This window comes from Maniola hyperantus, chromosome 15, assembly GCF_902806685.2.
Source record: "Maniola hyperantus chromosome 15, iAphHyp1.2, whole genome shotgun sequence".
NCBI lineage: Eukaryota > Metazoa > Arthropoda > Insecta > Lepidoptera > Nymphalidae > Maniola > Maniola hyperantus.
Window position 1 is genome coordinate 3,021,915 of NC_048550.1, and position 27,271 is coordinate 3,049,185.

General features: G+C 40.1%; 1 protein-coding gene across 1 annotated transcript; it reads right to left on the reverse strand.

The window, feature by feature from the left end:
- Nucleotides 1–412: 412 nt before the first annotated feature.
- Nucleotides 413–24,945, reverse strand: Usp5 (ubiquitin specific protease 5). Its single transcript, XM_034976491.2, has 17 exons — nucleotides 24,753–24,945; nucleotides 19,206–19,331; nucleotides 17,615–17,800; nucleotides 17,009–17,115; nucleotides 16,351–16,516; nucleotides 15,928–16,095; nucleotides 15,124–15,285; nucleotides 14,635–14,738; nucleotides 13,857–14,037; nucleotides 12,568–12,779; nucleotides 11,724–11,846; nucleotides 11,427–11,541; nucleotides 10,606–10,719; nucleotides 10,116–10,266; nucleotides 9,607–9,816; nucleotides 7,256–7,365; nucleotides 413–5,160 (listed from the first exon to the last, which is right to left on the reverse strand). Exons 1-17 carry the CDS (start codon nucleotides 24,855–24,857, stop codon nucleotides 5,098–5,100), a joined length of 2,403 nt encoding a protein of 800 aa, XP_034832382.1. The 5' UTR covers nucleotides 24,858–24,945; the 3' UTR covers nucleotides 413–5,097.
- Nucleotides 24,946–27,271: the final 2,326 nt, after the last annotated feature.

Here is a 27,271-nt window from a genome sequence, read left to right on the forward strand (position 1 = left end):
CAGGTGAACAGTAGGTCAATTTCTTAAAACCTGCATCAATATTATTACAATCTCAATTGTGATTCAGCCTGAATTTGTGCGATTCTTGTTGCAATAATGCATTGTAGCCAATAGTGAGCGAGCGTCAACCAATCAAAGGTGATTGCGATCGTAACAGTAGCTGTCATTCTACCGCAATCGAGGCCCAGCTGCTCGATTGCGGTAGAAACGATATATTTATCCGTTGTTAGACAGACTGGAATAAATATTACGCTTCCAATCTGTAAGAAAGAACAAAATAGACAGTTTCCTCCCGATGTTTTTCTTCACTGTTAAAGCAAGTGATATTTGATTGCTTAAAACGCACATAACTCCGAAAAGTTATAGGTGCTAGTGCATTCTAAGGATACCAAGAGTCAAATAAAAGCACAAATGACACATACTAGCATTTATTTTCGTTGTCTATAAATTTAATTCACTAGAATAACTATTATAGTCTCAACATTCACTCTTCAGTCTATGAACACAGCAACATTTTCACGCGTAATTAAAGTGCTAAATGCAACCTACGAAGTGGAATGAGGATTGAGGAGGCGCAGCTACTTTTTAGGTTACAGTACGCGGCAGAAAATAATGGACATCGGCCTCAACGACAGAGACATAATACTCTAAAAATACGGTTTAAATCCATTATCCATGCATAATATGTATTATAAATGCGTAAGTGTGTCTGTCTGCTAGCTTTTCACAGTCCAGCAGTTTAACCGATTTTGATGAAATTTGGTACTCTACTGAATAAAGGTTAAGACGCTGCGCCTCCGATCAACTTCACTCTGCAAGTGTTCGTACAGCTGCGATTCCGATTGTCCGTAGTTAGTTTACCTCTACATACGTTCACAAATACACTATATCATAGATGCACAAAATTGTTGCTGTATGCAAAGTTTCTGATTGCGCAAACACGTTATACTGTGACAAAAAACCGGCCAAGTGCGTGGCGAGCTACGCGCAGTGTAGGGTTCCGTAGTCACAACTTGGCCATTACGGAACGCTAAAAATTGACGAACAGAGTTCACCAGACTCCGTCGATCATTGCCCGGGTCTCGTTGCGATCACCACGCTTCAGTAATGTGTCTGCAGCCTAACAAACTCATACATGTCAAATTATTATTTTAACATAGGCAGCTACTAATCTTAGTACAAAAAACCGGTTTAATAATATATTAATTTTATTTCATATGCAGGTTTCTTATCGAATAACCTTAGAAATTGAGCTTATAAAATACAAGTTATTAGAAAAACTAACTTTGCTAATAGGTACTTTGATATCCAAATCATTCCCCTATTTGTGTGTGTTAACTTAAAATGGAGGGGAGTTTTATAGAGGAAGGGCTTTTGGGCACTCATCCGTATTCGGTTCGTATCCGTGATTTTTCGCAGTGGCCGTCATCTATTCATACTATTATAAATGAAAGTGTTTCTGTCTGCTAGCTTTTCACGGCTCATCCGTTGAAGCGATTTTGACGAAATTCGCTTAGCTTGCATCCCGCGGAAGGACATATAATTTTTATCCCGGAAAATCAAAGGGTTCCCACGGGATTCCAAAAACCTAAATCCACGCGGACGAAGTTGCGGTCATCATCTAGTACAAAATATACGTACCTACTCATTCGATTCGTATTCTTATGGAATCCGTGATGTCACGGATCAGTGCACAAACGCCCTTCGTCTCTAAAAATATTGTTACTAAAACAACTACTGGTTTAGAGACAGTTTTTAGGCTTTTAGGAAACAATAAAAGAGCGTATCCGTTTGCAGAGTCGGTATGCTCTCTGGTTGAGATTTATAGAGCGCCCTTTTTTAAAATGTTAATCATGACTAATATTCCCCCATTCCCCTCTAAGCGTACAGCTTGTACTAAGAGTAGGTACGACAATAGGGCAACTGGTGGGGGTTTGAACGGTGGCATTTTGACTTTGCTTAGACTAAAAGTCATAGCTAGCAGACTAGCATCGCACCGCCTCCCCTCGCCTCGTGCGATTAGTATTCTTTATAATATGGACTTCTATGGGCATACGCTCACTACATCAACTCCGTACGTCCGCGTCTCGTCTATCGTCGAGCCTTTCCCCCCCCCCCCCCCCTCCGTTCCCACTTCTCGTCTGTCGGGCCATTTTATATGAAGCTGTTCACACTTGTCGAAAACCGATTTGGTGTCAAAATGTTCTGGCACTGGAACATCCGATTAAAATCCGGGCCGAACAGCGACAAATGGGAACGGGGGGTGGGGCAACACTGATGAAACGAGCGTTTTATCGGCATAAATCTGTCCCTGAAACTTAAGTCTGAACATAATCTAAGTACGCTCTATAGTTCTCAGCCTAAGACCTTACGATCCACTAGCTTTATGCCAGCTTAGTTCATCATCAACCAATAGACGTCCACTGCTGGACATAGGTCTTTTGTAGGGACTTCCACACGCCACGGTCTTGCGCCGCCTGGATCCAGCGGCCTAGTTAATAGTACACATTACGACAAGCATAGTCCTAGCAGCCTTTAATTTGTATGATACTTTGTCAAAGCTTGACGCACCGTTTGTTGTGCCGCCGCCCCTTTAACGTCAGAGAAAAATTAAAACTTAAGACAATCTTTGTATTCATATAATAAATAATGCCTATTTGTTTATATAGATAAAGGTAAACAAACTACAGTATTTTTGTTAGTCGCGAGCGAACAGTTCTTTATACTTGCTAATAAGAGTCATCATCATCATCAACCAATAGACGTCCACTGCTGGACATAAGTCTCTTGTAGGGACTTCCACACGCCACGGTCTTGCGCCGCCTGGATCCAGCGGCTCCCTGCGACTCGTCTGATCTGACTCGTCGTCCGTCCACCTAGTAGGGGGTCTTCCAACGCTGCGCCTTCCGGTGCGAGGTCGCCATTCCAGCACCTTGGGACTCCAACTAATAAGATTAGCATGTCGGTAATAGCGTTTTTCATTTCAAAATCAGCTGGATCTTTTTACAAGTAAATGCCAACAACGAAGACGTTTCAATGAAGACACATGCCTTGCGTAAGTAGGCCACTCGGAAGTCAATGAGGCGTCGTAGGCGGGGCATTAACTCGAGTTTTGCACGCTATGCATTGCGGGTTTGAAAGATACTAAATCACCAAAACTACAAAATAAGGCAAATGGTTATTGGTATTGGATTGTGTTTAGGTAGTATAACAATAACACAAAGTTTTTGCTAGCGTTCTGGTTACACACTGTAATTTGTTAAAAAATGTTAATTAATTTTCAAAATATAAACGTAATACCAAATGTAAAAACTGTGGAACCAACTCCCATCGGCGGTGTCCCCACTAGATTACAACATAGGGTTATTCAAGGGGCGGACCAACAAATTCCTAAAAGGCCGGCAACGCATCGGCGGTTCCTCTGGTGCTGCAAATGTTCATGGGCGGCGGTAATCACTTAACATCAGGTGACCCGCCTGCTCGTTTGCTCGCTATCTCTATTTAAAAAAATGTTGATTTGTATTGTTCCCAAATCACGCATCTCGCTCTTGAGTATGGCCCGCCTGTAAGTGTCGATTGCAATAGCAAGCTCTCACGCTCGACGTAAGGTGACGCAGTACGCTCGACCGAAATTTGCGGCGCACGTGGGTAACCTGTATGTTTTTCATCTGACATTGTATAAGAAAAGTGAGAGGCACGATGATTTTCAACGAAATCAAGCACGCGAAAAGGGTTTAGGAAGTGTTTTTGAGAAAAAAATACTAAATGTTTCCAAAGTAAAGATATTTCAACTAATAAATAAATAAACGATGTCAAATGTTAAATTGTTTTAGAATTTTCACACTACTAATCTTATTTATTTACTCCCAAAGTTGTTATAAATTTAGTGTTAAAATAGGAATATTTAGAGGCTCGTAACTTTAAAATCAATATTTTTTTCAATGTTTTATATATCAATAAACCTATATAATGGCAAGACAAACTGATAAAATACTTAGTTTTGAGGGTACAATATTAAATAATGTAGTAATTACCCTCCTACGTTTGTATGAAGAAAGCACCGAACTGCGCCCTCTTAAGAGCGACTATGGAGAACACTCTTAAGACTAACAACACTGTAGTTTGTTTTTGCACTTTATTTATATTCTACATCGATGTATAGATAGGCTTATGTCACACTAAAGGCGACCCCAAAAATGTGTTTGAATATTTAACGAATCCAATATTTTTTCAAACCAACTTTCTTAGATTTAACTGCACATAACGACAGTTATTTTATTAAGTATATCAACCAAAAACATAAACGTTTATATAATAATTTAAAAGCCTATCTATACAGATCTAATTAAAAATACAAATTATCTCTTTAGGGTATATTCTTTTACATAATATTTAATACCCGGCTGAGTTTTTTGTGGGCTCTTCTCAGACCTGGGCGCGTTTGGAACCCTCGTAGCTTTAGTTTTAAGTTCGTGTAATAAATATCACCACTATATCATCTTACAAATCCAACAACCGTGTAAATCAAAAAGTGTAATTTATTATCTATTTCAAATAAATTATTTGAATTTTAATACAAATGACATCAAAAATCAATTTTGGTTTAAAAATTCTGAAAAGCAATAAACAAAACAGCTGTTTCAAGGCCTCAATTTTTATCTATATGGTATCAAGTAGCAATAGTAGTGTAACATAACTACGATTCAATGTTTACTTTGTGTTGTTGTTTTAAAAGTTTTACCCTCTAACAAATAAACCTGGAATAGCGGAGGAATAGTTATACTCTATTTTGTCTTTTTCCTTCAAATGTCAAATTACTGATGACAGAGAAAGACAAAGCAGAGTATAACTATTCCACCGCTATTCCAGGTTTATTTGTTAGAGGGTACCTAAGTTTTTAAAAAGTTGTAGACCAAAAGTCTTCCAGTATGTATTACGTAGAAAAGTTACCCTTAAGAGGTTATAAGTACTTTTAAATGAACCCCGTGTTCATCGATGATATCCTATAGCTACGTCAGCGTCAACAAGTCAGCAGCGGGTCAGCGCAGCCACAGACGGGCGTCAGCGCAGTCGCAGACAGGCGCTCGGCGCGCGACATCACAGCCGCTCGTACACGTACAGGTACCCCAGGTCTTTGGGCGGGTTTTCCGAGAGAGCCACCTGCGAACAACGGGTTATACAATAATATGGGTGATGCCTAGTAAAATCAGCAACGTCAAAATGCTCGCTTAGTATGGGAGCCAAAGACAAAGTCATTAAGATTTATTCAAAATAGATAATAAATAACTCTTTTTGATCATCAGATGTTGGATTCGTAAGATATAGTGGTGATAATTATTACGCTTATAACTTAAAACTAAAGCTACGAGGGTTCCAAACGCGCCCAGGTCTGAGAAGAGCCCACAACAAACTCAGCCGGGAGCTATGAAATACATAGATGTGACGAACTAAACATTTGACTGACGTACTTTTTAGGGTTCCGTACCTCAAAAGGAAAAACGGAACCCTTATAGGATCACTTTGTTGTCTGTCTGTCTGTCTATCAAGAAACCTATAGGGTACTTCCCGTTGACCTAGAATCATGAAATTAGGCAGGTAGGTAGATCTTATAGCTAACATTTGGGGAAAAATCTGAAAACCGTGAATTTAGGGTTAGATCACACAAAAAAAATTAAATTGTGGTCATGAACTAATAATTAGTATTTTCAACTTTCGAAGTGAGTGACTATATCAAGTGGGGTATCATATGAAAGGTCTTCACCTGTACATTCTAAAACAGATTTTTATTTATTTTTATGCATCACAGTTTTTGAATTATCGTGCAAAATGTCGAAAAATACGACTGTAGTACGGAACCCTCATTGCGCGAGCCTGACTCGCACTTGGCCGCTTTTTTAATTACATCGATAATTTTAAATGGTTAAGAAAGGAAACGCCCATTCTTGGACAAAATTCATCCATCAATGTTATGAATACAAAAAAAAATTATTTAATGACTGAAATATTGCTCGTAACGGTTTGTGCGTAAAACTCCGGCGTAATTAAAAGACACTCAACGAATTCCGCTCGTAATGACAATCTTGGCAATGCAGGTATAGCAATAATTCTTACTGAGAAAACAAATGAACAAAAAGGATTATTTTTGTTTATTTTTATTTATTTGAAAGTAATCAACAGCGTAAATACATAATTATTATTTAAATTTAAATCTAGGTATAACAGAAGGCCAAAAGAGATTACTTAAAATTATAATTAAAACTATTTTAACAGAATAGATTTAGAATAAATGTAGGTATATACAATAATAAAATTACAACAGTGTGTGTATGCTTGTGTGTGTGTGTGTATGCGTGTGTGTGTGTGTGTGTGCGTGTGTGTGTAAGTGGGAGTGTGTAATTTGCATGCATATTTAGATGTTAGCTACTTTTTTTTTACGATGATAGTTTCTTAATTCTTAATTATAAAAGGACTATTTTGGACATAGAACTCGGAGAGTTCTATGTCCAAAATAGTCCTTGTTTCATGATCTGTGACCTCAGTCCTAATGCCTTTCATTAATTTCATTGATGGATGTAGTTTGGCCAAAAACCCTTTGACGAATGGGCGTTTCCTTTTCGGACGTGAATTTTACGTATTTTGGAAACCTTTCTATTTAACAGTTCTCAAGAAATTAAATCATTCTCATCTCATCTTAATTGAATGAAATCGAAAATCGGTGGGATGGTGGAGTTTCCAAAAATCCTGACACACATATCTACTATTTCTTCATTTTTAATAGATAGCCTAAATACCAACTTTCATAAATATGGGTACCTTTCAAAACCGATTTCGATATTCTCTATCAATTTATCAGATACTAGCTGTTGCCCGCGACTTCGTCCGCGTGGAATTAGGTTTTTTAAAAATCCCGTGGGAACTCTTTGATTTTCCGGGATAAAAAGTAGCCTATATCACTCTCCAGGTCTTTATCTATACCCATGCAAAAATCACGTCAATCCGTTGCGACGTGATTGAAGGACAAACCTAAAACCAAAAAAAGAAGGGTACTGATAACTTGAAAAATGTCGGACTTTCATTGGTCAACCTTGTACCCCCTTAGGAACATAACTTCCAAAAATTCTATCTTGGTGTGTCTCTTCATCATAAAAATGGCAAAATGTCTAGTTCCAGACCCCAGCGGTATAGACTGTGCATTGATAGACCAGTCAGTCAGTCGGTTAGGACAAACCTCTATATTATATATGGCATTACTCACCTTATTGTCATTGAATATGACCCATCGTCCTTCGTGCAGGATGTGGCACACGTAGTGCCCCACCATGGTGGAAGTGCCCATGTGCGAGATAAATGCCACTAGCTTGTATTCTGAAATGTACATAACATGATATTTTTTTTTTTTTTTTTTCATTATAGGTGTACGCTTGACCACAATCACACCTGATGGTAAGTGATGATGTGGCATAAGATGGGACGCGTTTACCTAGAAGATGCCTATTCACTCTTGTTTTAAAGATACCCGGGTTGATATTAGTAAATGTAAATATATTAGTAAAGGAAAAAACAACTATACTTAATATAAACTAAAGCATAAAATTTTTGACAATTTTTAATAGACGGTAACTGTCTACGTGTATAATTAGTAGGTCGGTTTCGTAAAACCGGCATCAATCATTATTAAAATCTCAATTGTTGTGATTGGCTGAATTTGTGCTATTCTTGTTGCAATGATGCATTGTAGCCAATACTGAGCAAGCATCAACCAATCGGAGGTGATTGCGATCGTGAAATTGTAGCTAACTGTACTGTAGAAATTCCGAGATCCGTAGAAGAACGATTAACCACCACCATTAATAGTCCACCGGGATGCCAAGCGAAGGTGTAATCTATTTCACTCACTCATGAGCGAGGTAGTACTATATCTCGCTCATCTCACCTTCAAATGAGAGAGTGAAAAAATTCCTTTTTGTCGGATACCTCACGGCATCGTGTCATATTTTTGGTAGATGCGCAGCGCTCGCTGATGGGGACAACTAGAGCGGAATTCTCACTCAGGAAAGACATTTGCAATGATATATGAAATGAAATGAAATGAAAATGAAATGTAATGAAAAATGAAATGAAAATCTTTTTTATTCGTATAAACTTTTACAAGTGCTTACGAATAGTCGGATTCATCTACCACTGGTTCGGAATGCCTTTCCTGCCGAGAAGAACCAGCAAGAAACTCAGCGGTTGCTCTTTTCAAATATTTTATATAGGTACAAGATTATGCCATGTATAAAATAGTATTTGCAGTCTTGTGCGTTGCTGGAACGAGCTGCAGGTCAAATCTACGCTCTTTTATGATTTAGATAATCTTCAATTGTGTAATATGCTTTTTTCAGGAGCATATTTTAATAGATTTTTTTACTTTTTAATCTACATATACATAATATATGTAGATTGTGGATGGTTCCTGTGCTACTATGTTCTCCTGGTACTTGGTCCATGTTAGCTACAGTTGGTGTTACGTTAAAAGGTCTCCGACCTTGAACTTGCGCGGTGGGTGACTACCGATTTGGGTGATATAAATGGTGTTTCGTTAAAACACCTCTGACCTTGTACCTGTGCAGTGGGTGACTAGCAGAGGTGGAGAAACTATGGGCGTGAGGGAATAGAGAGTACCGGCTAGAGTATACGAAATGACCAGCAGTCCAGCGCGCTCGACGTCGCCGATGTAGGGATCACTCACGCTCAGGTCCGTCCCGGCAGCCCAGCGTCCTGTCCTGCGCGGGCAGCTCCTCCGAGTCGAGCTGGTCGGCGTGGCTGAAGATCCAGTCCAGCGCGCTCGACGTCGCCGATGTAGGGATCACTCACGCTCAGGTCCGTCCCGGCAGCCCAGCGTCCTGTCCTGCGCGGGCAGCTCCTCCGAGTCGAGCTGGTCGGCGTGGCTGAAGATCCAGTCCAGCGCGCTCGACGTCGCCGATGTAGGGATCACTCACTCTCAGGTCCGTCCCGGCAGCCCAGCGTCCTGTCCTGCGCGGGCAGCTCCTCCGTGTCGAGCTGGTCGGCGTGGCTGAAGATCCAGTCCAGCGCGCTCGACGTCGCCGATGTAGGGATCACTCACGCTCAGGTCCGTCCCGGCAGCCCAGCGTCCTGTCCTGCGCGGGCAGCTCCTCCGAGTCGAGCTGGTCGGCGTGGCTGAAGATCCAGTCCAGCGCGCTCGACGTCGCCGATGTAGGGATCACTCACGCTCAGGTCCGTCCCGGCAGCCCAGCGTCCTGTCCTGCGCGGGCAGCTCCTCCGAGTCGAGCTGGTCGGCGTGGCTGAAGATCCAGTCCAGCGCGCTCGACGTCGCCGATGTAGGGATCACTCACGCTCAGGTCCGTCCCGGCAGCCCAGCGTCCTGTCCTGCGCGGGCAGCTCCTCCGAGTCGAGCTGGTCGGCGTGGCTGAAGATCCAGTCCAGCGCGCTCGACGTCGCCGATGTAGGGATCACTCACGCTCAGGTCCGTCCCGGCAGCCCAGCGTCCTGTCCTGCGCGGGCAGCTCCTCCGAGTCGAGCTGGTCGGCGTGGCTGAAGATCCAGTCCAGCGCGCTCGACGTCGCCGATGTAGGGATCACTCACTCTCAGGTCCGTCCCGGCAGCCCAGCGTCCTGTCCTGCGCGGGCAGCTCCTCCGTGTCGAGCTGGTCGGCGTGGCTGAAGATCCAGTCCAGCGCGCGCGCGACGTCACCGCCCGTGCAACGCAGCGCGCGCGCCGCCTGCGCGCTCGTGAAGCCCATCGACGTAATCTGCTCCACGCTCGCCGGGTCCACAGGGATGTTTGCGGTAGCGCCTGAATAATTAAATAAAATCTTCAAACAACCCGCGACTTTGTATTAGACAGAGTAGGAGTACCGTATGGTGTTAGTCTTTTTTACCCATCTGCGGAAAATCCAAAAGGATGGGTTTATGATTATGGCAGTCTATGTATGTACGCACTTCAACTAACAAAACCGGCCTCGACCGATTTTGTGGGCTAATAACTGTGCGGTAAATTTTTTATCGCCCAAGGGTGTTAATAGTCTATTTTCTAGTTTTAATAGTAGTGAAGTAAGAGCTACTTTACAAGCGAAATTGTTAATATTTTCTTACCTGAGGGCTGCGAGCCTGGTGGTTCGAACTTGTTGGCAAAGTCCCAGTCAGTCATGTGCTCCATCAGCCAGTTGGACGCGGCCTCTATGCCCGAGTTGTTTGTGAAGTATAGCGATTTCTTACACGCCTCGACCGGGAAACCCATGTCTAGCTGTAGATATAGAAATTATATTTTTTTGTAAATTTTTGGTAGTTTCTTATCACTTTAGGATCAAAACTTAAAAAAAAAAGGATAGAATACCCTATTGTACGCAAAGGCTGCCTTATTGCTTAAAATCTCCACCAGGCAACCTTTGGTGAGAGGAGAGACTAGGTGTGTTGGATGTCAACAACGCGCAAATTTCGCGGCGCAATACACATATTCTTGTTTAGGCTTGTATCACAGACTATCAGGCCCAACATATTATACTCTGTTTTGCAATTCTAATAAATTCGAATTAAATAAATGCTTTTGTATGTTCGTGTGCATTATATTCTCTATCATACTTACAAGTTGTGATAGAAGCTGTTCGTTATAGACGGGTGGTGGGGTTTCGGACGCAGCATCTGGCAGTAAGGTCTCATCAGGTTGTAGCCCCCGACCTCTTAGACAACCTAGATCCACCTGAAAAACAATGCTTCTTGAAACTAAACCAAAAAATTTTCAAATTTTATAAATATTACAAAAAAAAAATATTTTCATCACAGCAAGAGTGACCTAACTCAAATTCACTTTACGTCAAAATAAAAATTGTAAATATTTAGGCAAGGCAAACATAACCGAACTCACATGTCAAAATAGATATTGTACAATCATTATTTCATCAGTGTAAAAGTGACCTAACTGAATTTTACCTGATACTCTAAGTCAAAATATAAATCTAAATATATAGAAGAAAAAGCTGACTGACTGATCTATCAACGCACAACTACTGTAGATAGCTATTATGACGTTGACGTCCGCTAAGAAAGGATTTTTGGAAATTTAGTCCCTAAGGGGTAAAATAATTTTTTACCCCCTTAGGGACTAAAAATTATTATTATGGGTATAATTTTCGAAATGTGAGAAGTCCACGCGGACGAAGTCGCGGGGATAAGCTAGTTATAAATATTTAATCAGTGCAAAAGTGACTTAACTCAATTTTGCACACCAAAACAGAAATGATACCTAAATATTTCACTACGGCAAAAATGACCTAACTCAAAATGCTTTGTATTTACAAGGGGGAAAAGCTGGATAAAAGCTTTGAAAGGAAAAATTGCATTAAGTGTTGCAGGCATGGGTCTTAAGTTCGATTCCCGGGACGGTCAGTGCGTAAAGATATAACGTACCTCCCATGGCATATCAACTGCCACGTCGAGCTTGGCAGGCGTCCAGTCCTCTTTGATTGTGAATTTTTTCAGTTGAATCAACAAGTAGTCCGGAAATGTGGCTAGCCGTGTCATTCTGTCAATGTCAAAATTTTTTGGTTATCGATTCTTGTTTTTCTGAACAAGAATCGAAATTATATTAATTAAACTAAATTTAGGGTATCTGCATCTTTTTCTTTTTAATATAGCTAAAAAGGACGGAAAGCGAGTCTGACTCACACTTGACCGGATTTTGTAAAAGTTAGTAAAGAAACTCACTTGCGCGCAGTAACTTTCTTGTTGAGGGCGGAGCTGAAGAACTGCTCGACGGCCTCTTCCTTCATGAAGCTGTCGAGGCACGCCTGGAACGGTATGTGCGGCCGCACCGTCTGCGACGAATCTCTGCGGAACACTTCTTTATTTTATTTATTTTTAGGGTTACATATCTCCAGAGAAAAAGGGACCCAGGGGAGAGTTCATACGTACCACAACCACAACACGTGGGGCGTGGGCGGGCACTAATCTAAATAATATAGCTTGGCTGTTTGTTGCGCCACACGGCACAATTTACTTCGCCAAAGACACGTTGTTTGGAGATATGTTTACATGACAACAAGCGACAAGGATATTTAGGCGCGTGGCGAAAATCGGGACTAACGAAATAGTCTAAGCCTTTGTTCTCCAACAGCGCTCCCCTGTCAATGTCATTCAAGTGCCAAGAGAGCCTTGTCGCACTGTATATATATTTTAATTATGGCGTTTGACAGCTCAGTGTAGCCGGCTCCACAGATGATACTAAGTACTCTATGGGCGGTTCGCTCATTCGCCACCTGTTGGGATAAATTGGCAGTGTGGATCCCCATTGAAGGTCATGTCTCTAGATCCGTGCCGATATATGGAACTAGGGTTGTTCTTCGATAAGTGAATACCTCATTTTCGTGAGTTAGTGAAGCGAATGAACTCACAGTCTCTGTCCGCTGGCCTCGGCCTGCGCGCGCCTCGTCTCGTACTCCCGCACTTGCTGCGCGTTGGTCGTGGCGGTCACTGGCACGGGTAGTGGTAAGTGGTGCTCGGCTCTGTGGGTGTACACTGCTAGTGACTAGTGTGAAGCAAAAGGACTCACAGTCTCTGTCCGCTGGCCTCGGCCTGCGCGCGCCTCGCCTCGTACTCCCGCACTTGCTGCGCGTTGGTCGCGGCGCCCACCGGCACGGGCAGTGGTAAGTGGTGCTCGGCTCGGTGCGTGTATCTCACTCCTAAAGACTCGGTGCACTGGATGCGGTCCTCTACTGCGAACTTGAGACAGTCCGCCGGGTTGGACTTGTGACGACTGTGACGCTATAACAACGGGTTTATAATTAGCTACTTGTCAGTGCTTATGCAAAGCGAGTTGCAAAAAATGCTTGAACACAAGCGGTACAAGAGCGCATTGAAATCCCCACAAGAGATCGACTCTATCGATTGACATCATTTTTAATGAACTGACTAATTTGAACTAGTTCAAAATCTTCTGTTTCACAACACTATCACTAAGAGGTAGTCGATATTGCTATCACAGTCTATAGGCATTCCGAACCAGTCGTAGATCCATTTGTTTGACGATTCAAAGTAGGTACTCGTAAACAGAATTGCAATTTCAATCCAGTGACGTGACGTCACATGGATTGAAATAGTGATGTGTTTCACTAAGAAAACACTGTTGCTTACCAATCCGTGTGACGTCATGACAGCTCATGGAAAAAAGATAGCGGGTAGCGTTTTTGCGGAGAAAACAGTGCAAAATTGAAATGCAATTGTATTGCACTTATCGACTGAATAAATTTTTTGGTAAATTTTTTGGTAGTTTATTATCACTTTATGATCAAACTAGCTAATGCTCGTGACTTCGTGCGCGTGGACTACACAAATTTCAAACCCCTATGTCATCACCTTAGGGGTTGAATTTTCAAAAATCCTTTCTTAGCGGATGCCTACGTCATAATAGCTATCTGCATGCCCAATTTCAGCCCGATCCGTCCAGTTAGAGCTGTGCGTTGATAGACCAGTCAGTCAATCAGTCACCTTTTCCTTTTATATATTTAGACTAAGACACTTTTCAAAAAAAGGGTAAAATACCCTATTGGGTGGTGTGGAGGCACAGACCACCCATAGACGCCTAATAGCCGAACACCCCCGCTCGCCAGGCTTAGGCGCCTGCTATGCATAAAAGTCGACCCACGCCCGTTCGGTACCCTCATTCCGCACATTGTTTTGATTACGTGACTTTTAAGTCCACCAATCACAACAAAGCATTGTCCCGTCCCCCGCCAACATTTTACGATTTTGTTTCATGCAAAACCTTGTATATGCGTACTCTAGGAGTGGAATTCTGTGTATGTGGAGGAGATAGGTACCCTTAGTCTTCCCTATAGATACCTCTATGAGCGTGAGTAGATGCAGATAGAACTCGTGCGCGTCCTGTTGCCGCTTGGTGGTGAACTCGGGGTGCCCTTTGGCGACCACTCGCCGGTACATGTGCGCCGAGACGCCTTGTTGCGCGCCTTCCGCCCCCGGGAACGAGTACCGCCCCGATACTAGACCTACACCCAGTTTGGCCCTGAAAACAAAAATTATGTGTTACTACACATCTAAATGTAAAAATGAATCAAAAAATGAATCGCTGAATTTGTTGCCGATCGCAAATCTCGAGAACAGCTGAACCGATTTCGCTAATTCTTTTTTATATTCCATGAAGAACGGGGATGGTTCTTACGGAGAAAAAAATTTAAAAAAATCCTGAAAAAGAATCGACTGTTAGGCGATACGAAGTTCGCCAGGGCAGCTAGTACTTAATATTTTTGTAGTACAATTTAGTATTTACTTTATTTAATAACTCAGTACTATCTCAGAGCCTCAATAGCTCAACCGGTATAGGAGTGGACTGAAAACCGAAAGGTCGACGGTTCAAATCCAGCCCGTTGCACTATTGTCGTACCTACTCCTAGCACAAGCCTGACGCTTAATTGGAGAGGAAAGGGGAATACTAGTCGTTTAATATGGCTAATATTCTTTATATAAAAAAAAAAATCTTCTCTGCCCATTGCCACTTCAGCTTCACCATCCGCGGGGCTATGTCGGTATGTTAACGATACCAAAATATTTTTTTTAAATTTTGTATTTAAAATGGGGGTAGTTAGAAATCATAGAAACTTACGTTTGCACGTCAAAGTCGTTGGCCGGATCTTCGGGGAAAGTGGCAAATATTTCGGGAGCTCCTTCGACGTACCGGCGTACGAAATCTGGCATCCGAAACAGAACCTAAAAGTCAAAGTACACTTATGAAGGCAAGTTTGTGTGTGTAAGACTTACAGTGTAAGTGTGGGTGGGTGTGTGTGTGTGTGTTTGTTACTCTGTCCCGCAAAAACTACTGAACGGATTTGGCTGTTTGGAATGGAGATTCCGTTGTCAGTACCCTTATTATAAATGCGAAAGTGTTTGTTTGTTGGTTTGTCCTTCAATCACGTCGCAACAGTGCAACGGATTGACGTGATTTTTTGCATGGGTATAGATAAAGACCTGGAGAGTGACATTTTATCCCGGAAAATCAAAGAGTTCCCACGGGATTTTAAAAAACCTAATTCCACGCGGACGAAGTCGCGGGCATCAGCTAGTTTAGAAATATTTTGATTTGATATAAACATACCTGAACAACACTGTTGATATAGCAGGAGTTGCCCAGGTTATTCAGTCCAGTCAAGGCAGGTCCGTGCAGCGGCCTTAGCTCAGTGCCAGACTCTTGCAACGTGTTCCATTCTCCAGTACGCCGGTTCAATTCCAATTCCAGTTCTAGCATGGACTTGTCTGTCTGGAAGTAAAACATTTATCATTTTCTAGGGTTCTTGTCAGAGCCAGGAATAGATTGGTTCTATTGGATCTAATCCTGGGTTGACGGGATTCCAAGGTGCTGAAATGGCGACCTCGCACCGGAAAGCGCAGCATTGGCAGACCCCCACTTGGTGGGCAGAAGACATCAAACAAGTCGCAGGCAGCCGCTGGATTTAGACGGCGCAAGACCGCAGCATGTGAAAGTCCCTAACCAAGAGACTTAATATCTAGCAATACTAGCAGACTTCTATCGGTTAATGATGACGAAATATATTTATAATTTTTGCCAATCTGAAAATTAAGGTTTTGACTATATTTTACTCTCGAGAGCGATTTTTTGTTATTTCAAATTATCTTTTTTTTTAGCAAACTAGACAAAATAATGTATAATCAGCGCGAGCGAAGTGTAAACAAGTCAAATCTCTGTATGTATTTAGGCTGTGGAGATCAAAGGACGTCATATCTCTGTGTGTGTTTAGGCTGAGGATATCAAAGGACATCATATCTCTGTATGAGTTTAGGCTGTGGAGATCAAAGGACATTATATCTCTGTATGTGTTTAGGCTGTGGAGATGAAAGGACATCATATCTCTGTATGTATTTAAGTTGTGGCAGTACAAACCTTTTGTAACTGCTGCACGTTGATGCCGAAGTGCTTGAGGTGGTCGGCCAAGTAAGGGTCCTCCACCATGTCGTCCTCCGCGTACGAGTACACGTCGCCCTTGCCCTCCGCCGTGATGGTGCCTAGTTTCACGGCTAAGGGGTACCCGGTATTGCGGTAGTGTTCAACCTGGAGACGAAAACAGTTACATTTTATTATTAGTAAAGCTCTGGAATGGCGACCTTGCACCAGAAGACGCAGGGTTGGAAGACCTCCCCTCTAGGTGGGCGGACGACATCAAAGAGTCGGAAGGAGCCGCTGGATTCAGGCGTCGTCGAATGGCGCACGCGTTGTTCTGCCACGCCCGTGCACTCTAGCAGCACGTGCGTCGGTGTTTCTGCGACCTCCATGCAGGCCCTGAACAGAGGAGAGGGCTATACTTACAGCATGATCATTGCCTCCAGATCCATCAAAGAACCGTCTTCCACAAAGTATGGAGCCGTCTGTGAGGTTGAGCCAAAGGTTGGTGGTGAGGTCACACTTGGAGCATTTCCAGCCTGAAGGTGGAATCTTCACACCGTTGTCTAGCTGTTTCAAGCTCACTGCATGACTGCAACAAAAAAATATTATTTCTATTTTTTATCTACTAGCTGATGCCCGCGACTTCGTACACGTGGATATAGGTTTTTAAAAATCCTGTGGGAAATCTTTGATTTCCCGGGATAAAAAGATTCCTATGTTACTCTCCCAGGTCTTTAACTATACCCATGCAAAAAATCACGTCGATCTGTGGCTCCGTTGCAATATGATTAAAGGACAAACAAACACACTTTCGCATTTATAATAAGGGTACTGATTGCTGTCTAGCTTGCACTATACTTCCTGCTATTTGTGAACACAATGAAAGATTATTTATAAGGTACAGTACGCGGCCGATAGTAACGTACATCGGCCTTTAGAATGACATTTCGGCTTTGTAGAGCGTTGTCTCTGTCACTCATACCCATATGACTTTTGCCGTCGCGAAGTCACGAGCATAAGCTAGTTCTTCCAATATAATAATAATTAATTAGTATGGTTGAGGAGATATCAAGAACCTTACACAGACACTTCACGTTTCTCTCCGTCCCAGGTGCCTGCTAATGCTTCCATCTCAGCTATTTTGAACGGCGATTCCGCATCTATTACGCCTTGGACCGACTTTTTAACCTGTAACAGTTTTAATTATTTTTTATTAATTTATAGACAAAAATATCGCCCAAGTGAGAGTCTTATAAAATATCGCCCAACTCGCACACGAAGGGTTCAGTACCGTCGTACAAGAAGTACTACTTCTAATTTTTTTGTGTTGTAACAACAAAGTTTTTGGGTCTTTTCCTTTACTTGTGCTAATTGCTACCTACCAAATTTCATGACTCTAGGTCAACGGGAAGTTTTGATTCCTTGACGGTTATTGACAGATACGACAGACAGATAACTAAGTGATCCTTTTTTTAGGTTTAAGGCATCTTTTTTACTTTTTTTGAGGTACAGAACTCTAAAGTCAAAGTCAAAGTCAAATGATTTATTCAAAATAGGTAATAAATTACTCTTATTGATGGTCTGGTCTCTAAAAAGTTCTAAAGCAATACTTTTTAATTCAACAAAACAAAGAGCAGGAAGCTTTTGGATTTGTGTACAACAGAATTAGTACTTTTTCGAAACTTACCACATCAGGTAACGCATCGTTAGGCCACGGAAACGTGTGGAAACCAGGTAGAACGACCACATTGTAGTGATCTGTGTACGTGAACTTGGGCTTGCCGCAATCGGGATCGAACCCACCCTCCACACCGATTGCGAGTCGTGTGATCTTCTTCTCTGGACCATCGCCGGTTTGCTCTGGTTCAGGTATCTAAAATTAGGAAATAAACATAGTTTGACGTGCATAGGCTTTAAAGACAGGATAGGTACTAATCATTCAAGTAAATTGGGTATTTGACACCAATTTTTTTATTACTTTATTATAAACTAGAATAAAAATAATGACGTAAACTGAAAAAACTAATTCAATCAGTCAAATAACAAAAAAGTTATAAGCATTTAAATATTTCTGATAAGACAGAGATAGCGATACAGCAGTTTGACGTCACACCTACTAATGCCATAGTAGCTTCGTGCGGTTTCATACGAATTTTCGTTTTGCGAGAAAGGGATAGAAGACCCTCCCACTCCAAAATTAAAATGCCTGTAACTTTGTAAGTCTTTGTTGGATTATAATATTTTTTTCAGTGTACGTCATTATATCCTAGTCTAAATATATAAAAGGAAAAGGTGACTGACTGACTGACTGATCTATCAACGCACAGCTGAAACTACTGGGCGGATCGGGCTGAAATTTGGCATGCAGGTAGCTATTATGACGTAGGCATCCGCTAAGAAAGTATTTTTGAAAATTCAACCCCGAAGGGGGTGAAATAGGAGTTTGAAATTTGCGTAGTCCACGCGGACGAAGTCGCGAGCATAAGCTAAATAAAGTAATAATATTTATCAAATTCAAAAGTAGGAAAATACCCAATTAGTATAGTCCCAGCGGGAAGGTTTCGGCCATAGCTAGTTACCAACCTACCGGCAAAATATGATACCCCACTTGGTTATCTTACTTTGAAAATTGAAAACACATCTTAATTTTTTTTGTGATGTAAATGTAACCACAAATTTACGGTTTTCGGATTTATTCCATTACTTGTGCTATAAGACCTACCTACCTACCAAACTTCATGATTCTAGGTCAACCGGAAGTACCCTATAGGTTTTCTTAACAGTCACGACGGGACAGACGGACAGACAGACAACAACGTGATCCTATAAGGGCTTTTTTTCCTTCTGAGGTATGGAATCCTAATAAATATTAGCTATTACAACTAGCTCCGACGATATCACTCACGATAGTTTAATTTAATAGAATAATACTATTTTACTTATGAGACTAAGCTGTGATAGCCTAGTGGTTAGGACGTCCGCCTTCTAATCGAAGGTCGAGCGTTCGATCCCGGGCGCGTGCCTCTAACTTTTCGGAGCTATGCCCGTTTTAATTAATTAAATATCACTTGCTTTAACGGTGAAGGAAAACATCGTGAGGAAACCTACATGCTTGAGAGTTCTCCATAATATTCTCAAAGGTGTGTGAAGTCTACCAATTTGCACATGGCCAGCATGGTAGACTATGGCCAAAATCCTTCTCACTCTGAGAGGAGACCCGTGCTCTGTAGTGAGCCGGAAATGGGTTGATCATGATGCTGATGACTTATGAGACTTACAGGTGTCTTTTCTCTCAGTATGTGTAAAAATACCGCATTGCCATTCTTCTGGAAATACTGTTCGACGTAATTGCGACCGAAGCCGAGGAACGATGTAAGTGACACATATAATCCAGTCTCTGATTCCTGTAACAACACAATGACTGAGCCTGCGGTCTATAGAGTGTACTTTGACTTTGCTCAGACTTAAGTTTCAGTTAAAATGAGACATATTTATGCTAGCAATATAACACTGTCTCGTTTTAACAATGTCTTTAGTCTAAGCAAAGTCAAAGTGCGCTCTATAGAGTGAGTGGCAAAAAGGTGCCTAAAATGTTATTTTGCGACTTTTATAGGCATAACGCACAAAAGCGACCAACATAGCTCAAAGGATTAGCAAGCTGAAGTAGCAAAGGGCAGGTCATGTCTGTCGCAGAAGCGACAGTCAATGGGGCAAACGTGTTCTGGAGCGGAGACCGCTTACCGGTATGCGCAGTGTGGGACGACCTCCAGCCTCCAGCCCGCGACGTAGACGACCAATCAAATTTTTGAGAAATTATCACGTCATCTATCAATAATAATCTGACTGGTCTGCTGAACACGTCTGCTTCGCGCCGTTTAAATAGAAATACCCTTAAACTACACACACACACAAACACACCCACACAATAAAGCGTGTCTTCGTGTCTTTCTTTAGTATCAAATCAGTCATCATATCCAGCTTATTGCAACTCAAGTAATAGCGGGACAGGCCAGACATGAGAGGCAGAGAGAATCCAAAGAAGTAATATGGGAAAATGCGTCTCATCACGCGCGTTGGTAGATGTGCGACCAACCTAAAGTTTAAATCAATATACTTAATATGTAGTTTGTGCAAAGTTTACACTTTACAAGCCCCCATAATTTGCATACAGATAAATTGTAATAAATGGCGCGGAAGTGCGAAATCATAGGGGTCCATCATAACTGTATCCACATTCGCTTCGAAAAGACGCTTCCAAAAATGTTGAAAAACGTCGATTTATACCTAGGAGTGTTCCTAATTTTATGTGGATTCGGAATCAGTTTGCTCAATTTACGAAATATTGTCTCTAGTGGCAATAAAACATCATACATTTTACTATCAGAGAATGTGCTTCTCATGTGCATTGGAATCGCTTTTATGTGCCGCGCAATTTACTTCCTGAATCCTGAAAACTTAACTATGGAAAGTGCGGAACTAAAAATGGCTGGATTTAAATTCAACGATACAAATGTTCAATGTGGTTCCTCTACTTTACTTCTAAGTTGCGGACCTTTGGTAGTGTCTTTAGTTAACAGTTTTCTGGGCCTCGTCATAGACAACTATTTGCATTATAGAATGTTAAGAGACATTAAGAAGAAAGAACGAGAAGACATCGTACAAGAAATTGGTGAAACATCCAGAAGTATCAAAGATGTTAAGTTGAATAAACTGTATAATTTTTGGAAGAAATATTTCTCTTTTCTAACAATTGCATTGCAATGGATTGTACCAATAATAATTACTCTATTCATGTATCTGATGAAGGTGAAAGAGATGTCAATGTATGAACTGAGAAGCTTAGAAGATTCATGTATGGCTACATTACATTTGGGCAGTAGCGATTGTAATTACTATACAGATCTCGATAACATCACAATAGAACTCCGGAAAAACTTGATAACTCCAATTAATTATCTAGAAGCTATAGAAAAAGTACAACATAGTGACAACACATCTTCACAAATAGATTTAGTTTTGAGTAATGTGTTTAATATTCTAAAAAATTATAATAATCACACAGATTTTCAGTACACAAATTTGACCAAATCCTTGCGACAACCAAAATTTGATGATAAATGTATGAAAATGTGTTTCACGGATAACAAAAATATGTTAGTTTACATGTTTGTGTTAGCGGTTATAAGCTATTTTGTTCCAATTACAATTTCGACAATAATTTTAACCAAAATTCATGTTATGGATGTTAAACGGCCAAACATTAAAACTTATATCACAAGAGAATTGTTGTATAATGTATTGTTTTGGACTCCGGTTATGTTTGATACTTTTTTGTCATTAGTTATGTGTTCTTTCACGATGAATGGCATGAGGACCTCTCTGCTGAATGTTGTGGCAAATGTGTATCAAGCTGTTAGGAATTTTATGCAAACAAGATATTTTAAAGAAAATACAGTTGTGCCTGTGTAAGGTGTATTTTTTTAAGGCCTTCATGAAATTTTTAAAACTAAGTACCGTGCAACAAGGCTATCTTGGCGCGTGGCGAAAATCGGAATTAAAGTTGCCGTCAAGTGTCTCCTTTGTTCTTGTTTGAATATTCTAAGCCTTTGTTCTCCAACAGTGCCCCCCAATGTCATTCAAGTGCCAAGAGAGCCTTGTCGCACAGTAAAACACAATATTATGAGCATGAGGTCTATGATTTAGTCTTTGGGGACACTTAATTGTTATTTGACAGCTTAATAAATTTAGCAAATTAACTAACTCTGTTTTAAGTTAAAACTTAAAAAAATCTTGTACCAAAGTTGTGATCTCTAGAGCACACACAGAAAAGTCATTTCTCAGACCTAAGACATTGTTAACACGAGACAGCATTATATCACTGGCATAAATCGGTCTCACTTTAACTGAAACTTAAGACTGAGCAAATTCCAGCCTTAGAGTCCTGTACTCTTTATTTATAGAGCTGCACTTAGCTGAATTTTCAATTGGATGATCCAGTGGGGTTGCTATAGAATACAATACCATCCATTGGGATAGAGGGCAGTAAAGGGGGTGCTCCTGAAACTCTAAGTTAAAATTTCAGAGCTCGAAAATCATTTTTTTTAATAAAATTAATCACTTTAATCACAATTAGCGTTTACAGAATAAACTCAACAAACACAATACAAAATCGCAAAATACGATAGATACTGTCATAGGTTACCACCGTTAACACCTGTAATACTTTATTTTTAACTGGTTTTACGGCTCTGGGTTCTAATCTATAATACTCTTGCTGCTGCTGTACAGACCAGTAAAGTAAACTTTTTTTTTCTAAACGGCTTTAAAGCGAGTCTTCTGGCGTAGCCTGTTTTAAAAAACTTAAGGATTGGGTAGGTTAGGGGTTTATCCCCTTCTAACCTAACCATTCCAAGTCCCGAGCTCGCTTCGCTCGCTCTTGATGGTGGGAGCGGGGGGGAGGAAAGAGACCCCCCACCATAGTGGTGGTCTCTTCTCGTCGACCGGGGCCCGTCGACGGGGCCCCGCTTCGCGGGGCTCCTTTTTTCTGGGTGGTAAAAAAAGAAATAACCCACGAAGGGGATGGCGGGGTCTTACAGACCCCGCCATCCCCTTCTAACCTAACCGTTCCGAGTCGGAGTGCCCCAAGTCCCGAGCTCGCTTCGCTCGCTATTGATGGTGGGAGCGGGGGGGAGGAAAGAGAACCCCCACCATAGTGGTGGTCTCTTCTCGTCGACCGGGGCCCGTCGACGGAGCCCCGCTTCGCGGGGCTCCTTTTTTCTGGGTGGTAAAAAGAGAAATAACCCACGAAGGGGATGGCGGGGTCTTACAGACCCCGCCATCCCCTTCGTGGATTCTAACCTAACCGTTCCGAGTCGGAGTGCCCCAAGTCCCGAGCTCGCTTCGCTCGCTCTTGATGGTGGGAGCGGGGGGGAGGAAAGAGACCCCCCACCATAGTAAGCGGTCTCCTCCGTCGGCCCGGTCGACATATAAAAGATTTAGTGAAAGTATTTATCAAACAGTTCATTTTATCAAACAATTCATTTTATCAAAAAAAAAAGTGCGATATGTTGTTTTACTAATTAACACGATTAAAGAAATCAATTGTTTGTCAAATGATATTTTATGAAATGACAATTTGTCTGGTAATTTGTTTTATCAAGTGAATTATTTGTAGAAACATTCATCAATTCGATTCATAATTTTGCCAAAATTTGTTTAGGAAATGAAACTTTGTCATTTGTTTTTTGTCAATTGGTTATTGGTCTTTGGTTCCCAGCAAGATTATTATAGATTAGAACCCAGAGCCGTAAAACCAGATAAAAAAAATGTATTATAGGTTTATGTTATGGTAATCTTTATAATATGAGTTCGTAGTTCATACTTTGCGATTTTGTGTTTGTACTTTGTTAAGTTCATTCTAAAAATGCTAGGGACCTAATTAATTTAATTTTATTTACATAAGTCTGTATAAAATACGCGATTACGTGTCTTGAAATTAAGAAATTACGTAAAGATCAGTGCAAATTAATCTCTTTCCAGTGAATATTAACGAAATCTATGTAGTAATCGTGTTTTCTATTTATAATGTTAATCATTTTAAAATTGTATAAATCTCTATAAATACGTGTCTCCAAAACTTGAAATTACAGATATGTAAAGTGCAAATGAACCTCTTTACACTGAATATTACCGCTATACCTATATTAGTATAATATTCGTGAATAAATAGTGGTGAACCTTTCTATAGTGGAGCCGATCCAGTAATTAGAATAGACATAATTTGTACAGTAATTTGATTAGATTATAAGTTTAATGGTAACATTTTATTCACTTCAATATTTTTTATTGTTTTCATTTTGCTCGTAAGTTTGATCATAATATACAATTTTGTACTTAAGTAAAATAACATTTTTTTTAAATTCATTTTTGTTTTGACTTAATGCCACTTTACATAGTCTTTCATGTTCATCAATCAGTTTCAAAAAGAGATTCTCAATTCAACGCTTGTTTTTTGACAGGTCCATTTCTTTCCATCTCTACAGATCCAACAAAATCTATCTAATTAACATAATATATTGTACCCCTAGATCTAGAATATGAGATAGCATACTTAGGTTTTCTCTATAAAGTAGACTCCCACTGAGAAAGGATTTTCTGAAGAAAAAAATCCTTTTCATTTGAGGGAAGCCAGGGTCTGACAGCTAATTTTAAAAATTGGGAAATCTAAGTTGGCTTGTTTTTATCTGGGCCAACCAAGTGAGAAGAAAATATAAGCAAGTAGCATTTGACGATTGAAAAGTAATTTAGTTTAGTCGATTTTTTTTCTTTTTTTAACAGCTTGATTCTGAACCTCAGGGCTCAGGCAGAGAACTGACAGTACTGAAAGAATATTATAAAGAGGGTATTATTAGAAAAGAGCCACGACGCTCAACTGAATGAGGGAGCAACGCGAGGAGGACTGAACCTCAGAGAATGTTTTCCAACTTTTTGGTAGGTATGGAATATAAAATGTCATGAACAAGGTTATATGAACTGGCCCTTTTAAGCCATTCAATTCATTTTAGCTACACTAATTATTCTACTCAGAAGGTGACCCTAGCTTTTGGTAAGCGTCGAATGTCGATATAGAATTTTAGAATAACGCGATGAATAAGAAATTAAGTAGTTCTAGGTTTTGTGGACCATCGCAAGTTTAAGCATAAGGATTTTATAGTGTATAGAAATATGTACACTATAAAATATATAAAAGGCTCTGAAATTGTATTAATTGCCTGTAAAGGAAATCTACGAGAATAGAATTAGGTTAGAAACAAAATGCAACTCACCGGATTGTCAAACGAATACACACACTCATCTTTGTAAACCAGTTGCTGGGGCGCCGGTTCTTTAATTTTGGACAAATGCGGTGTTAGAATATCCAACGATGCCATCTTTGCGATGTTATCGCAAAAAGACTTTATTTTTAATTAATCTTTTCTTTTTCGAACTCGAGCGGCGTCGTCAATCTCGAAAAAATTGACAAATGACATGACCATAGAGTAAAGTAATATATTATGACATATGGAAACAGTGCTGCCAGGTTTTAATTTCACTTTAGCCTATGATTCGTCTCAATTTACCTCAAATTTTAAAATAATAAAAAAAATGATAATTTTTATCGTTTACTTTTTGTGAATGTTCATATTGCATTATAATTTCTCTTTCTGTTACGTTTCTACGGCCTATCTGCTTAATTACTTTTGTTATATGAAAAGTAGGTACAGAGATAGCATGCATTCCGGAGCATATTATTACATATAGGCTAATTTTTATCCCGGAAAATCAGTTTCCATGGGACTTAAAATGAACGTAGATCTACGTGCATGAAGTCGTGAGCATCATTTTCGAGATGAAAAGTAACTATTAACAGCTATCTGTGTATTAAACTATGACAAAAATGAACATTAAAAGGATGGACCTTGAAAAGGTAAGTAACAGACAGACATACCCATTTTCATGTTATTTTACAATAATTATTTATCACAATATCCAATTTGACATTCGGAGTTTACTCCGTGACTGTGAGAATAGGCTACTTGACTCATATCTAATTTCACCCAAAAAATGATTATTTATTATAGTATTTTGCTTAAGACAACGAAATATATCAATAACAATTATTAAAAACTCAGGATGGATATATAAATCCAATTAAAAAAAATACAGTTTTTATTTTTATTTGAAACTCAGAAAACGCTGTCAGCCATGATGTGACGTCATTAAATATGTAAACAAACAAATGTCATCCCTATTGACTAACGTAGTATCCATATATATAAAATTTCAAGTCCTGACTAACTTATATATCAACGCACAGCCTAAACATCTAAACAGCTGGTCCTAGATACATGAAATTTGGTGGCTGTGTTCTTTGTAGGTAAAGAGAAGGTATCCACTAGGAAAGGATTTTTTGAAATTCCACCCCTGACTGGGTTAAATGGGGGTTTGAAATTTATGAAGTCCATGCGGGCGAAGTCACGAGCATAAGCTAGTTTTTATATATTTCTAAAAACTCATAGTAAACGTAAAAAATTATCGTTTTCTCTTTATAAATTGAATAAGTTATTAAGTAAGACTTACAACAAAGTGATCTTTGCAAAAATAAATTTGGGTTGCAGTCGTTAGTGATATAGGATCCCTTTAAGCAAGTCTTCGCGTGTTACGTATATTTATTTCACTGGGCACTCTAATCCACAACTTTCCTGTGGTCTTTATCGATGCGTTTTTACATTCTCGGATGATACAATAACGATAATTACTATATTTTTCATGTAAACTAGTATAGAAGTCATGTTTATTAAACTTTGGGAGGTTATGCTGTTGTTTACAAATGCATGACGTCAGAGAACAGATAATCTATAGTGTTTTCACCAGTCTAAGAAAAATATATTTTGAAATTAAAGTTTTACGGTTTTTAGGGCGCAAAAAAATATAGTGTTAATTTTTTTGATCTAATAGGACAAATATTAACCATTTAAGACCTACACTAGCGGCACGCTATGATGGCCGGTTTGACACATTACAATAGTGATGTGGAATGTCAATTTATTCTCGAACAAAAAACAATTAAGTTTTGTTTTTGTACCTGATTAAATAGGTTTAATAAAACAAAAATGTATATGTTTATTTAATTTATTTGAACGAACTGAATATTTGAACGAAAATGAATATACATACTTTATATGCACACAAGAAACATATGAATACAAAAGATACCGAAAAAGGTGCCACAAAAGGCCATAATTAATCAGATTCGTCCATACTACTATTTTCACTGTCGTCACTGCTATCATCACATACATTAATAATTATATGTTCGTTTTCTATAATATTATCTATTTTCACATCTCTTTCATAATCTTCCCTTATTAATTTAACAGTTCTATTCACAACCTTTTCCCAGTCTCCTTTAGTCACATGTTCACAAGCTTCTTCTAATAATTTTAGCATTTTTTTTGTGGTAAATGGGGGTTCTGTATTGTGTCTTGCAGCATATCCCTTAATTTGAGCCCACACCAACTCAATCGCATTATACTCACAATGGTAAGGCGGTAACCGTATAACTCTGTGCCCATGTTCTAATGCTATTTCGTCAATGACGTATCGGATCTTGGTTGGTTTGTTTTCTTTTAAAAGACGTACTAATTCCGCTTTTAACATATTCATGTTTGCATCTACGCCATTTTTACGAAGCCATGCGACGATATCAGCTTTCTTTTGGGATTGGGCAGGTGGCTTGTCAATTTGCATCGAGTGGTATGGGGCGTTGTCCATAATTATAATAGATGGTTCAGGGAGGCTACAC

Excerpts from the sequence above, each read along its gene's own strand:
- Usp5 (XM_034976491.2), bottom strand. The coding sequence starts at position 24,857 with ATGGCATCGTTGGATATTCTAACACCGCATTTGTCCAAAATTAAAGAA. Across the intron at positions 15,286-15,927 it reads ACGTGCAGCAGTTACAAAAG|ACAGACAAGTCCATGCTAGA; the intron begins GTTTGTACTGCC and ends TTTTACTTCCAG. Across the intron at positions 14,038-14,634 it reads AACGACTTTGACGTGCAAAC|GGCCAAACTGGGTGTAGGTC; the intron begins GTAAGTTTCTAT and ends TTTTGTTTTCAG.